General features: G+C 39.4%; 2 protein-coding genes across 2 annotated transcripts; one reads left to right on the plus strand and one right to left on the minus strand.

The window, feature by feature from the left end:
- Positions 1-222: 222 nt before the first annotated feature.
- Positions 223-6,929, minus strand: tmem182a (transmembrane protein 182a). The gene is made up of 5 exons (XM_085433644.1): positions 6,537-6,929; positions 4,675-4,801; positions 2,822-2,920; positions 2,599-2,736; positions 223-2,201 (listed from the first exon to the last, which is right to left on the minus strand). The coding sequence occupies exons 1-5, from the start codon at positions 6,693-6,695 to the stop codon at positions 1,978-1,980; spliced, it is 747 nt and encodes a 248-aa protein (XP_085289770.1). The 5' UTR covers positions 6,696-6,929; the 3' UTR covers positions 223-1,977.
- Positions 6,930-8,877: 1,948 nt separating this feature from the next.
- Positions 8,878-15,751, plus strand: slc67a2 (solute carrier family 67 member 2). Its single transcript, XM_085433648.1, has 6 exons — positions 8,878-8,998; positions 10,099-10,186; positions 10,789-10,832; positions 11,716-11,845; positions 13,095-13,304; positions 13,390-15,751. Exons 1-6 carry the CDS (start codon positions 8,912-8,914, stop codon positions 14,262-14,264), a joined length of 1,434 nt encoding a protein of 477 aa, XP_085289774.1. The 5' UTR covers positions 8,878-8,911; the 3' UTR covers positions 14,265-15,751.
- The last annotated feature ends 20 nt before the right edge of the window (positions 15,752-15,771 follow it).

A 15,771-nucleotide genomic window follows, 5' to 3' on the forward strand; every position in this document is an offset into this window, starting at 1 on the left:
GTTAGTTCCCTAGCTTATTCATGCCACTGGTGTCACAAATCTGTAAGTTGCGCTACATCGGTCCTATTTTACACATTTTTACAATTTCTGCCGCCTCATGCACGTGAAATAAACTGATTGTTTTTGCAAATTAAAATTCTTTCCTTTTTTCTCCCATTTTTCTTTTATTATAAAGAAGGACTGTTTTATTATTAGTTTTATTTACATGCATCTGACACAATGCACAATCAACATTGCTTTGTAACAATGGTAAAAGGATTTTAATTGGCAGCAAAAGCAGATCACAGAAAATATATATATGTACATATATTTGACAGACATGACGTTATATCTCGCAACGCACTCAGAACAGCACAAAAAGAAAGGGAACTGTGAACAGCGTTAACATAAAACTGTTGCCTGTGCCGAGCCAATAATTTGGTCAAAGCTAAAAATGCACACTTTTAGGTGACAAATAAGCAAATGTTGACACACAGTGACAAATAAATATCTGATAACACAATGAGATGCATTAATATGATCCTGCAATCACCTGATGATCAAAAAGCACCAAAACCAACAATAAAAATGTTCACCCACAATCTGAGGCTCAGTAGCTTATGAATCTATACCATGAGCTCCACTGTTATCCAGAAACTATTTAAAACACAGAAATTAGGGATACCTTTTGCACTGACGTGAACGGTTCATTTGAGTTGATGCACATCTGCTGACCTGCTTGTGTAAATACTCACCAGTGTATTTATATTCAGCTCTGAACAGAATAAAATTCAACTTTTTTTCTTCTTCGAGTCATATTTGAATAAAAACTAAAATCACTGGAATAATTAAGGATCAGTTAAACTTATTTTTTTGTCCTCACAGTCAGGTTACAGTCAGAGAACAGCAGTTTGAGAAAATACTGATGGTTTTGGTGCTTACATGTGTTTAATGGAGGATAACAAATATCAAGAATTACCAGCTTTAACCTTTAAAGCAATGAGCTGGCAGAAGTTATTTCCCAGTACTGATTCCCATTACTATACACACAGATCACGATGCCACCTTAGAAGCTTTTTGTAGATAATTTTACAAACTCTTTTATATTTTTTAATTACATTTTCAACCCATACACAATCCTTTAATATTTCCAACAGCACTCTTCCATACTAACATATCACTGCTGGTGCCTGAATTTCATGAAAATACTCAGAAAATACCTCAAAATATCACAGACACACGAGACTCTAATAAAGCTGTGCTCCACAGATACTTCAGCATAATCATTGTTCTTGTGAATGTTTCATACAGCAGAGGACCAAAACTTCAAGAATGAAAAAAATAAATAAAAGCATAATTAAATGTCGTCATGAATGCATTAATGTGCCATTAAATGCATTAAGAATTACATCAAAATAAACACGGATCAATTTATATTATATTTCTATTTTCATTTGCTTCTGTATTTATTTTTTTCTTTGATAAAGAAAATGTGAATTTTGGGGGAAGTTTCAGGGAAAAAACTAGGGGATAATTAAATTAATTTATATATACATTTAAAATCTTTTATATTCATTATTAATAGATATGAGAAATACAAGAGAAATTAAATAAGTAATAAATATTAAATATGAAAGCAGACAAATTAACAGAAGGGTAAATAAATAGAAGACCAGCAGAAATATTAATTTATGGCACATTTCAGAAATTAGCGCCTCGGTTTATTTTTAATATTCATTTTCGTGCATTTTTTAAATTTCTTGTTTATTTTTCATTTTAAATGTTTTTGGTCCTCCGCAGAGTCCGTGCTATCTTAGCTGAGCTGAAAATGACTCAGGTTTGAGTGAGCATGACGAGCTCAACAACAGCTGAAAATATTCAAGCATGTGCCACATAATTGCCAAACCGATTCCAGCTTTTACACGACAGAAAGACTGAGAAAAGTATAAAACCCTCATACAATCCCGACATTCGGGCTCTTCTTCTACTGCTGGTAAGTCACTGGGAGTGAATCTGGATGGTTCGGCCGATGAGGAGGAAAAGAAGGCCGGCCAGGAGGCAGAAGAAGATGCCGATTGGGGCAAACATGAAGGAGAGACCGTAGCTGAAGGTCAGACGGAAGTCTGAACACAGAGCACGCTGGTGGTCTATGTAAAGGTCTATCACATCCAACACCTGCATCCACAGTACGTACATCACCACCACACACAGCAGGAAAAAACCTAGAGGTGTGGAGAGGGGTAGTGAGATTTGACAACATGTGCTTCAAATCAGATTAATAAGATCAACAATCTAACCGTCTGTGGGAGAGACATGTACATGTTCTATAGTAAATTATGTTTGCATTTGTGGGGAAGCAGAATTGTACAGGTTTCATTTTAAATCTCAATGTCATTAGCCTATTATTTGTTTTTAAAAAAACATCTGCATCTGAAGATCCACCTGTAGCTAGAGCTCTTTGATTAGTTTTATTTTATTTATTTATTTAAACTTTATTTAACCATGGAAAAAATAAAAGAGTTGTACATTTCATGTCATTGCTTTAGTCAGAATTCTTTTTTTAAATGCTGGCAGTGTAAAAAAAACAAACAAACACAGTGTCACCTGGTTTTTACTTACCAGCTATCAGAAAGAGGCCACCCCCTGCTTTATACAAGCGGTGGCCGGCAAACGGAGCAGCGCAGATGATGATGAAGCCGCCAATCACCACAGCTGCTACAGCAATGAGCATAAAGACGCTCCAGAAACCTCTGTAAGCTGAACAAGAGGGATGTTAATCAGCTCTGTGACACTAAACAATGAAATCACTACATAAAAAACACAGATGTGAATAAATACTTACTTATGGAAGACTCGTACTCTGTGGCATTGTGGGTCTGACGAGACACAGGGAATGGGAAGAGGTAGGCAGGCATACATACTTTTGAGTCAGGCTGATTGGCTACAAACAGAAAGAGAAAAATACTGATTTTTATTTACATCTGCAGAGAAATCATTTCTATTTGTCTATACGAGCATATATGGAAAAGCCAGAGTGAGCAGTTGGCGGTGGGTTGCAAAGTGGCTTGCAGTGAGAGCAGCAACTGCAGGCAGGCTGAAGTAGCTGAAGCTTTTTATGTAACTCGCCAACTCACACAAATGTATCAAGCTGAGCTGAGGATGGCTTGTGGCATACCTGACCTAATGCCACACTAGACCCGCATAAACAAATTAATTGAATTATTTAGCAATTAGATACAAATGCATCCTGTGTATTGCAGAAAATACAGAGAGAGTTACATTTTGGAATTTGTTTTGAATATTTTCATGTAAATTCTGGGAAAATGCTCTAATTTGCAGATTTTGCACATAATCTTCAGCACTGGAACTAAACAGACAAAACAACATTAAAAAATAATTTTTGCCCAAAATTGTGACTTTATCTAATTTAATTACATGTATATTTTTCAGCAATTATGCTACAAAAGTACAATGCAAGTGCTTTTGTCTCTCTTTTCTTGCTCTTTGCTCCCAACATATGAAATTCCACAGATCGTCACGAGGCCCTTTTCTTTCTGGAGGCTATTCCTGACAATGGCTCACCATTCAAAGTCGCCATTGGAAAAAAAAAGATGACACAAAATCACCTGACAAAACAACCGAATAACATCACATGGCATGGCCTTAAAACAGTCACATGAAAGGGCTTCTACGGCTATGCTGTCATACAATATTAACAGCCATAGCAGCAGCATGTTAAAAACTGTGCGGTCGTAGAGCTGTCATGTGATGGTGGCAGCAGAACATCTGAGGGGAGCAATTTACTGCACTTAAACAAGCATCAGTTTCAGAAGAAAAATGCAAGAATATCTTTCTTGTTTGTGTGTCCTCATTTTTTTCACTCTGCTGTCATGATCCGTGGAACTGCTCATGCTTTTTCTGTATCCTAGTCTAATTTCTAAAGTTCAGATTCTTGTGTTTTGAACACTTGTGTTGGTTTCATTCGAGCCGATGTCTTGGGTTATTATTCTTTTAATGCTTATTTAGTCATGTGAATTGTTACCATTTTGGGAGGGGGGGGGGTCCCCATTTACAGTGTGTGTTTTCCCCCAGTGTATTCTCTGTTTTACCTGAAGCTTTTGGTTTTTCTTTTTTGTGCTCACATTGTCTTTACATTTTGCCTTTTACCTGCAAAGGATTGTCTCAGCAGGACTAATTAAAGCCCAGGGTTCTGTTTGGTGTCATGGATGTGACAGGCTCACTAGCCCTATTCATAATTTTAAAATAACAATAGAAATACAATTGAAATCTCCTCTCTCGTATTTCTAGTCATTTTTACGCACAACTACCCAGTTCACATTCACAAGGTCAGACTTTTTTGGGGGTCAAAATAATTCTAAATATGAAAAATAAAAACAACATAAACAAAGGCATTAAATTACTGGACATTTCTGTCTATGAATTCATTTTTGGGAGTGAAGAAAGTGGAAGAGCGGCCGAAATTTATTAAGCAAGAAGTTTTCAGATCAAATCTCTGTGTACCGAAGAGGCAAAACGCACCACAAAAAAGTGTGTGGATGTCACTGTAACCCTAAACCCCTAAACTGGTCACAGGGAAACTGTTGGATGTTAAAAGGTTTTACAAATAGTGCATATAGCACATTAGACATGAACTTTAATCAAATTCAAAATAAAGCAATATAAAGTCTTACTTACTGAACCAGAGTCTCTTCAGCAGGTCGTCATCCTCCATGTCGCCTTTAAAGGAACACCTCCAGAAAAAACCCTCGTGGTATAGAGTGACATCACTACTGCCCTTGCCCTCCAGCACCACATCTCCAGGCTGAAATGGAGAAGAACAATAAAGTGCGGAGTGGATGACTGAGGCTCAGCAGGTAGAGTGGGAGGGCTGCCAGTGAGAAGGTCGGTGGTTTGATCCCCAGCTCCTCCGGCCTGCATATTAAAGTATTCTTGGGCAAGATACCAAACCCTGAATCGCTCCATGGAGTTTAGGCATGGAATAAAGAAGTGCTTGATGAATATGTGTGTGACTGGGTAATAAAATATGCTTTGAGTGCTCAATAAGAGTAGAAAAGCTATCATCCATTTTACCATTTGGTTTTTACAAATATGGGACAGATATGTATGCACGCCATTTTGTTAGCTGATGGATTAAAGTATATAAGAGATGTGTCAAAATTATGTGAGGCAGGTGCTCAGACTGCTGCCAAAGTGTTACAGAGTGGTTAATATATTTAGGGTCAAGGATCAAGGGTCAAGCCCAGCAAGCGCACTTAGCTGGGCTTCTAGGGTCTAGGGTCTTTACTGTACAATATGAAGCTGCTTAAGGTGACTGTTATTGTGATTTGGGGTTATATAAATAAAACTGAATTGGTGCCAAATGTGTGTAGAGGCCAACAGACCAAGCTCTTCACTGATGCTCACTGAATGGCTCTCAGGGAAATGAAAGTGGAGCTGGGAAGAATCTTGAGGCTTCAGGCTTCATGACATCAGCCGTATCCAGCCAGGCTTTAAAATTAGCCTTACAAAACATTTGAAACATTTTATTTTTCTGCAATTTTTAAAGGAAAGCAGATGGTTCTCACTCAAAGCTTTAAGTTTCCACAGGCAGGTGATGATAAATCAGAGGTGTCAAAATACAATTATAGGCATCAGACGCTATCACAAGCACACTGACACAAACTGTCACACAAAATAAGGTGTGTGATACCGCACAAACAAGTCTAACGAGTGAGAAAAACTCACTGGACTCTACCCCCTGAACCAGCTCACCGCCAGAGTGGATACGAATATAACCACGAACCACCTCCTCAACATGGATGACATCAAGCTGGATATGCCATGAATGAGTGAGATAATGACTCACTGATCCAACTCACCAGGCTCTAAAGCAAGGACATAGGGATGTCATGCAGAGTAAGTGTGTGGCCAAATGATTGCAAAAATAAGGAAAGTGATCCAGGCTGAAAGGTTGGAGTTGCCAGAAGGCCAAATAGCTGACATACAGGGCAGCTATATCTGTATATATAAACATGTTGGTTTTATTGTGTTGCCATCATGTCTTGATTCCAGCAACAGTGCCAACCCTGAAAACTTAAGTATGCTGTTAGTCGATGATATTTAATACACTAACTGAGACTGCTGGTATTTGTATTTCAATCATAGGGGGCCAAATGTTACACTCGGTGACTCAATCACTACATAGCTGCACACACGCCACATTAAACAGTGTCTTATTACACAAGTAGGTCCTACGGGGATGCCTTTCCACCCTGCAATCCTACTACTGAAAGACTTATTGAAACAACTGATCAAATTTGAATTTAAAGATCCACCATTAACCTGTATAGACTGGAAATACACAGTTCACCTTTAAGAGGTTAAATATGGTGCAAAACAACAATCTGCTGGATTTATTTCTTGTCTTAAAGGAAGAACAACTCTTTTCTCTTTGGTTCCACAGACTTCACATGTAAACAGTAAAAGCTATGAACACATACCTGATCTTCAGCTTAAAATAAACTATACCGGACTCTCTTCTAAGGTCAAAAACTCACCTTTATGGTCACGCCACCTGGGCCAGCAGATTCATTAGGCCTTAACTGGCAGCTCTCTGAAACCAGCAGCCAGTAATCAGTTCCAAAAGAGAGAAGGATGAACACAGTTGCCAACGCCCCAAAGAGCCCTGCGAAGAACAACGCCACTCTAAGCTTCATGGTCCAGGACTGATCAGCCACTTAGTTACAGGATGCCCACACTCAGTCTGACTTTCCCCTCCAACTAGTGCATGTGACAAGCTGAGTCAGATCCAGTCACTCCTCTTGTTATGTGTTATATCCAGCGAGTGAGATAAGTTCAGCTAGGTTTTGTTGGGCTGCTGGACCTTAACACCACTCCCGTCTCTCTGTCTGTGTTATGGGGCGACAAAGTTGTCCATGTGACACCTTTAGATCCTCCACTGGGGTCTGAACCCCCCTACCCCTGTGCTATTTTTGGTTTCTGGCTCTAAGCGGCTGCTTCACTCTACTATGGAGCAGAGTGTGTGCGGCATTTGGAGAGTATGAAGGGAAGGAATTAACACCAAAATAACCGGTGGCAACTGGACACCCAGTCTCTGCACAGGAATGTCAGGGCAGGGTGAGACCGAAAGGACAGAAGAGGAGTAAAGTCTCCCCCAACACTCACACACACATAAACACACACAACAGTGGCTAACGCCAACAGAGTGTTACAAATTACTGTAAATGAAGCCTTTCATGCAACTTCTTTGCTGATTTTCAGTTGATTCATACAAGTATAATCTATATAAAAATGACTTTTACTAACCAGACCTCATGCAATAAGACACAATAGGAAGTTAAAAATTACTTTATACAAATTGAAGCGATCACACAAAGGAGGTCACACAAACTCTTTAAAGCAACTATTTTTTTCATCATTTTAGACATTTTGATACAGATCTCATTTTTTCTATTACACTGGAATTATAAAAAGTATATGCAGCCTTTAATAATGTAAAAGTAAATAACACGGTTACTTCTTTTAACTGTGCTAAAATGTAAGTTAAAATGTATCTTCCACTGATGTTTTCGGAAATATAATTTTGTTGTATTCATGCTCAGTGTGAGTTGAGAGGAAGTGCCGGTTTAGCATCTGGGGGGAATATTTAGCAGTAAAACTATAAGGGGACTCTGTCTAATTTACACACTGATGTGATCCAGGCCACACTCACTCAAAGGTTCGGTATGTGTGTTAGCATCAAAAAGATCAAAAGTTCAAATCAGAGTTTTATCAGATATCATTATTTCTTGTCTGAAACCTAAATATATAGATATATATGTACTGGTTTTGGTTTGGGGGTGTTTTTTTGACGTTTTGGAAGCCTCTGAGCACAATTTCCAGTCTATGTTTGCACAATGTGCTAGAAAAGTTTGTAGGTTATGTAACCATGTACATGTATATAGATCTATCTGTACATGGATCTATAGGGATTTTTTTGGTGGCACTCTAATAATAAGGTAATAAGGTGGGAGCAAGGCTGTTATATGGAAATATAGCAACTAACAATGCTTAATTACCAAAGTAATATCCAAGCACACTTACAAATATTACAGGAAACTTGAATAAGTTATAGTCAAGTTTCAATCATTATTGAATTTAATGACTACATATAGTGAATTGCATACTTTACCAGCTAGCTTCTTCATTCTGGCCAGACGTTGTCTAATAGGTCAATAGGTCTCTCGTTCACATTTTTTTAAACGTTAATTTAAATTCTGCTGAAGTGTCTGTTGCAATGTTTTGGAAACCCCAGCAGGTGGCGTACAAGTAAACCTCCCTCTCTGATAACGTCTAAACATCTTTCAACAAAACTCTACGACACTGTTAATACTATCTATCCGATACGAGACCCAGTGTTGCTGTGAGTTAAGTAACAACATTAGGTGGGTTAGACTACAATCTACAGTGCTGAAAATATCTGCCGTTTTTTAGTAGCTATAACAAATATACAACATAACAAATGCAAAACAAATTAAAATAATTTAAGATAAAGGCTAAACCTTTTTTCTAAACAGGTATAAATAAAAACGCTTTATGATTTTCCACAAATTATTGGGAAAAATGACGGGGAAAGCTCATATTTTGTGACGTCAGTGGGTTATACCATCTATAGGTGTTTCAGACCAGCCAACGCGTCGGTTCAGCAACTCTTAAATGAACCCAGACTTAAAAAGTCAAGTTTATCGTAGGTCGAAAACTCGATAGTCTTATTTACAGACAACCAGCTTACACATCGGACACGTTTTCTCACGCAGATAAAACCCGGAAGCTTGCGATCACCCCGTCCTTATGAGACCACCGCTTCTGTTTGGATAGTTAGAGCGGATGAGCGCTTCCGCCTTGGCTGTAGCCGTGCTGTCAAAGCGGGAGGATGATCAACCAGAAATGTAGCACTTTATTACTGAAAGACAGAAGACGGAGGAGGATTATAAAATGTATCTATGTGGTGGGCTTCATGGTGAGTGCCTCACTGAGAGATGACCCCACTCAGTTCGGTGTTTTTTTAGGTGTGCTGTTTCCTAGTCATGCTTTCGTAACTCAGGTATGATGGTGTAAAACATGCTGGGGCTTTTTAATCCCTTCCTTTTCATATTTAAAACTCTGTATAATGCCTACTTGTTGTTTTTTGTTATTTTAGCAAAAAAATAGAATACATTAAGACATTTATTATTTATACAAATAATAAAGGGGGAAAAGTTCAAGGAAGTTGCAAGCTAAAATGAGTTTTCCAACATGCAAATAATAAACCTGAGCTCTTTAACCTGAATCAAACTCTCACAATAGCCCTTATTACGCGTCATAATTGTCCCGTACTGAAAAATTAACTTCTGCACCACGTTTATAATTTTTGAAGCCCAAAGAAAGGAAACTCTAGAGCTTCTGCACTCAGTTGCTTTGACTGGATGTGAATGTATTAAGCACAGTGTCGGTCCAAAGTCTGTTTATAGAGCATTAGACTCAGCACGACTGTGGTGCTCTTGGAAATCCTTGCTGGAGACAGCTGTCATGTATCTACAAGACCTTTTATAATAACCATTGTAATGCTTGGCTACTAAAAGAAATTAAGATGAAGGTATTTCCTAATGTTTTTGGCGTTACCTCTTCAAAGCATCGCTGTCAGTACTGTAATGCAAAGTTGATCTACAAGTCTAGATCATTCTAAAGGTGTTATTTTAAGAGCTCGCCTGTAGTCGTGCCTTAGAGAAATAACTTTGTCATACCTGGCTAAACAAGCATCCAATTAGAGATGACTAGAGGGATCCAGTCAGCTCAGATTTATTTGGCACTGTGCAGCACTGGCACAGTAAAGCTACTGAAGGTTAAGTAATTTCTGTAATGGACTGGGTCAGGAACACTGTATGAGCTGCTGTGTGACTTCAATCAAGATTTTGGCTCGGAGAGCTGCTCTGATCTCAGCGGTGCAGGAAAAACAGGATGAGCAACAACTCTACGTGGCTGCTGAATCCGGCCACAGACTGCTGTATGCTGGACACCATGTTTGATTTGCATGTTCCTGTCGGCCTCACTCCACCTTTGTTCCTCCATATTTCTTTACAGGACTTGTTTGGGGTGAGCATGATCATCCCACTGCTGAGCCATCACGTGAAGGCTCTTGGAGCAAGTCCCACTGTGGCCGGTATTGTAGGTATGTTGTTTCCGCAATACATAACATACATTTGTTTAAATTATGCAGCTGGTGTACTGCAAGCACCAACCTTACAGTGACACAAAAGTGAATAAATCTACAGCAGACTGGAAGGCTGTGGAGACTACAAGTGACAAAACAATCAAACAAACACTCTCAATAATATATTGTTTAATCCTCACTTCAGCACACTGTATGCACAATATAATATGGGAATGTCCCAGTGCCATGTTCTGTGATTATTTTTATTGTTATACATCAATTGAATAATAGTTTTTTAGCAGTATGTCAGGACCTTGTGTTGTTGAAAGATGAGCCGAATAATAATAGCCATAGTCATCAGGCCCCTTATTAGCTGTGATGTCGCTGTGCCATTTATGCTGCAGATATCACTGGATTCAGAGTCGCTATGCTGGGGAAAACTCTGACACAATATTTCTAAATTTCCCCATGTGTCACTGTCTGCTTATGTTTTTTAAAAAAGAAGTTATGTCTAGTATCTGCAAAAAGTGGCATTAGACTCACTGGATCTCAGCGCGTGCGATGTCTGCTCTGTGTTTTTTATATTTAAAATGTAAACTTGAGCAAATCTTCTGTTGCAGGATCTACGTATGGGATCTTGCAGCTTTTCTCGAGCACTATAGTTGTAAGTACTAACTCTGCAACCATTTTGGTCGAGACATTCTTTGTCATCCCTGGAATTTCATGAAAACAATAAACACTGTCTGTTTTAGGTCACACAATGCACCCAGTCTCCATCCCTTCATACACACAAGACACTCCTACTTAGCCCCAGTTGTACAAATTTATATACACACAGAAATAGATTTTTACCCTTTTTCTCCACTGCTAATTGAATACTGGGGGAGAGACTTTGTTTTATCTGTGCAGTCCTTTGGGTGCCATGATGAAAAATCAAATCAGAACCACATTCAAATGCCACACAATAAGCGTCGTATCTGAAGTTGGACACGCAGCTTTCCTGCCCATCCAAAGGTCTTGAAATTGGTTTAAATTCTCAGGGGTCATGGGACAAATTAAACAGATAAGGAGTCATCTGTTAGTTCCTGTATTCAGACCGGCTGATTCCTGATAAATGTAGGGATATGTGAACAGCTGGGTCTCTATGATAATCCCACCCATCTCAACTGGCCTTAATTGAGTTATTTCATCAGATGCTTGTATGCGTGTGTGAGAGAGGGCGAGAATCTAATAAAGACTTGTGTGACAGCCTCGATGGAGGAAATGCAGCGTTTTAGGATATTTCTCAAGTCAGCTGATCTTTCAGACTAACATTCACAGATCAGAAACAGAATTTAATTTGGTATATTTTTGTCTGCTTTCTGTTTGTTTCGGTTTTTCAGTATTTGTCATGAATCTTCGAGCAATTTAGCATCAACTCCCTCTTTTCAGATGTTTGGCAGGGCTGTGGAAATATCCGTCATCTCACCGCTGAAAATGAGTTCGGGAATTATAAACGTTTACATTTTTTCTGTGGTTGTGTTTCATTTCCTCTGTGTGATTGGCAGGGCAGCTGGAGCGACGTGGTGGGTCGGAGGTACTCTCTGCTGACCTGCCTGCAGCTCAGCGCTCTAGGCTACGGCCTGCTGGGGATGTCCACCAGCATCGCTTTGTTTGTACTTGCACGGATACCTGTGGGTAAGTCGGAAACCTCAAAGGGGCGCATCACTGGTGTTTATCAGCTAAGTCACATATCCATACCTTAGAAAAGGATTTATCTCATACCTTTTTTTCCCTCAATGAATAAAAACTGCATTTCACATTTACTGGGGTTATCTTTGTCTAATATTAAACTGTGTTTGATAGGGGTGGGGGAAAAATCGATACTGTGTAGTATCGTGATATTTTGTTTGCTAATAACGTATCGATACAGGAACAGCAGAAATCGATATTTTGTTACAAAAAAGGTTTTTGTGCTCTGACTTCAGAGCATGTTGATCCTTTTTCTGAGCAAGAATCCTGACATTCCTTCACTGTCCAAATGTGTTTAACTTTTTTTTGGCAGCAATAAACATGTCAGTTTACTTATTTTAATTTAAGACATGTTTTATTTTAATTAAGTTTAAAACTTTTTTATTTAATGTAAAATTATATTTTGTTTTATTTTACTTTCAAATTCTTCAGTTGCTGAAGGGGCTGCATAGTTTTCATAAATTGCATAGTTCAGAATAGCTATAATTGTACCAGATGGTTGCATTCAGTTAAGTTGGACTAGACTGTAATACAAACCGTTCAGTTTGTCAACAATAAAACTGACTGAAATGAGAGAAAGACTGAGTGCGAGACTTTGATATTAGATAAAATGAATATTGATAAAGTTTACCTTTATGTACAGAATCTGAATATCGCAAAATATAAAAAAAAAATTGCAATAATATCGTATCGTGCGTTAAGTATTGTGATAATATCGTATCGTGGGATGTATGGTGATTCCCACCTCTAGTGTTTGATGATCTGAAACATGTAAGTGTGACAAATATGCAGGAGGCAGGAAGGGGTGAAGTACTTTTTCACAGCTCTACATAACATGCCTGAGGTTTTGTTTTGCTTTTTTCTTCATATAATCTCCAGTGTCCTGCATTGAAGGATATTTATCAGCATCCTTCCACTGACCAAGCTTTAAAGCTTCATGTTATGAACTCAAACCTACCATATACTCAGAAATATAAATGCTTAGCAGCTTTTTTTGTTTGCTTAGTTTCATTAGAAAACGGCAGGGCTCTCTGCACCTTGGTTTCAGCACATTTTATCACGTCCACTTACCTATATTAGATATAATCCGATTAATAAATTAATCTTAGATTAAGTATTAACAGTTGTGTGGCTTGAGAGCCTTTTAAGTAGACTGTTATTTTGCTGCCTCTTCTCAGTGTGTCTTCTGTTTCAGGGTTGTTCAAGCACTCACTCTCCATCTGCAGAGCTCTGCTGTCTGACCTGGTGTCTGCTTCAGAGCGCCCTCTAGTGATGGGACATTTCAATGCCGCCTCCAGCGTGGGCTTCATCCTGGGCCCTGTGGTGGGTGGCTACCTAACTGAGCGTGAAGGAGGCTTTTATACATCCTCTTTTACTTGTGCAGCCATCTTCATTATTAATGCTGGTGAGTTGGAAAATGAGATTAATAAACTGAGTTCATGAAGGTAAAAATTAAAATGTATGTCAATACAGCGTGTCTGTCATTGCAGGCCTCGTATGGATGATACCACAGAGTGAGACTCTGGCTGACCGTAATGACACTGTCTGCAGAAACGACACGAGTGCAGGGTATCACGAAAACCACTTTAGTAAATCTGTACAGAATGGTTCTCATACAAATAGCCACCACCCATTGCTGACAGCAGAGACGCAGCAAGAGTCTACATCTCCTGGAAAGCATCAAGGTGGTTTCAGGTGGAGGGATGTGTCTTTTCTTCAGCCAGTCTGGAAACAGCTGTCCTCAGTAGGCTCCAGGATCCACATAGTGGCCTCATCTGACATGTGGGACCTCTTCCTTGTGCGTCTTCTGATGGCCATAGCTATCATGCTCTACTACAGTAACTTTTCTCTGGCCATGGAGGAGCGCTTTTCACTCAAACCAAAAATGACCGGTTACCTGATCAGCTACAGCAGCACTCTAGGGGCCCTGGCTGGGTTCCTGGTGGGGCCAGTCACGCAGCTGTATAAGAACAACATGCCCGCTTTACTGCTCCATTCGACGGTGCTCACCTGTACGCTTATTTTCCTCTATGCTGCTGCGCCGAATGTTTGGCAAGTGCTGCTCACCTCCACCTTCTTTGCCATTTCTACCACTATCGGACGGACATGTATCACAGATTTGGAGCTGCAGAGGGGCGGGGTCCAGGCCAGCGGGACTCTGATTGGAGCCGGGCAGTCAGTTACAGCTGTGGGTCGAATCCTGGCTCCTCTCCTGTCTGGTTTGGCGCAAGAGTTCAGCCCTTGCGGCCCCCCAAGTCTAGGAGTGGTGCTGGCCCTCGCAGCTGTGGCTTTACTACTCATCAGAATTCCCAAATGGGATGCGAGGGAGATGACAAAAACAGCCAAACTCAGAAACTCTAAATGAATTTTGAAATCACAAAGAAGTGCTCTTAATTGCAGGAGACCAGCTGGGACAATGAACAGCAGACTCCTCGAGGGAACGGTGAAGCCAACTCGAACGTGTTATTCTTAAACAGGATAGCCCTTCTGTTGGTGCGATGACATCACAGGGTGGAAATATTGTGACGTTTCAATCACACCAGCACTGAAGTCTTCGTCTCGGGGACAGGTGAATCAAAAGTCACGTGCACTGTAGGAATGAAGACACTGCTGCAAAATGCTGACGTTTGACAGCAACCTTTGGGCACAAACTACTGGATTATGACTGTATTTTTATGACTTTGTTTTTAATGAAGTTTTGTAACCACTGCAATTTAGCTGGAGTTGATGAAAGCAGGTCTGCACTACATGCCTGAAGAGGAGGGTGATTTAATTGAAATAATACTTAATTCATTAAATAAAAATTAAAAAGATGACTGTCAAAGGCAGGCTATTACATTTTTGGTATGAGTTTGATTTTTACACATTTTACCTCAATGGGTTTTTTTGGTTTTTATTCTAATGCAAAGTATCCGAAATGGTCGTTATAGCAGTATCTGATCTAATGTTCCTCTTTGACTGATCATAAAGAATAGAGATTTGTTAATTTACCTAATTAGAGGCTTAAATGCATATTTGTTATTCACTATTTTTAAGTTTTATAACATTATTTTCAACACCGGTTTACTTGCATCACCAGAGCCAGAGAGGTGTAATATGAAGTGAGATGAAACACATAACTCAATGTCACTGTGCATGCATTCATGATGCAGAAAATGTCAACCTTTTTATACTTGGTTTTAATCTATTTAGCCTCTTTTACTCTCTCACGCACACAGAACAAGGTTACCTGTTCAAGCAATAAACTGAAAAGTTTCACAGTTCTAACGTGCAGCCATCACTTTAGAAATGAGAGTGCACTCAATATTAAAAGAATTAACTTGAATTAAAATGTGTACTCTACCACTCTCTGCACTAAATAAGCAGATTTTCTGCAGCATTCATTTCCTGTCTTGTCTTTCACTTTTACATGTTGGTATTGTTTATAGATTGTTCATCACTAGTCAGTCATCATCTGATGTCGTTTCTGGTTGGAGTAGGTGGCGCTCACAGGGATCCTGTTGTGCGGGATGAGTGTCATGTGACATGTGAAACACCCCTTTTTATGTAACTGCACACGGAGCCTGAAGCAGAAAGTCCGACTTGGCAGACAAAGTTAATAACCGCCATCATAGGTTTTGTCAAGCCAGCTAACTCAGAGAAAGCCTGGCTGTGTTGAACTTCCTTCATAGTGCACCTCTCTGGAACAATCGGAAACGCTCTCTTATACATTTATCTCATTTATCTCTAGGCTCCATGAAGGACCTGCCACACTAAGGCCCAAAAAACTGCTACAGCAAATAAACAGTTTGTACTTTTGTGTCTGTCTCCTGAATTGTATTTTTTAACCATATTAAAAACATTCACTTTTAATATCTGACATCATTTTATTC

The sequence above is a fragment of the Copadichromis virginalis genome, linkage group LG16 (genome assembly GCF_057382275.1).
Source record: "Copadichromis virginalis isolate Kocher_CV1m ecotype Utaka linkage group LG16, C_Virginalis_male_GT1.1, whole genome shotgun sequence".
NCBI classification, from domain to species: Eukaryota; Metazoa; Chordata; class Actinopteri; order Cichliformes; family Cichlidae; genus Copadichromis; species Copadichromis virginalis.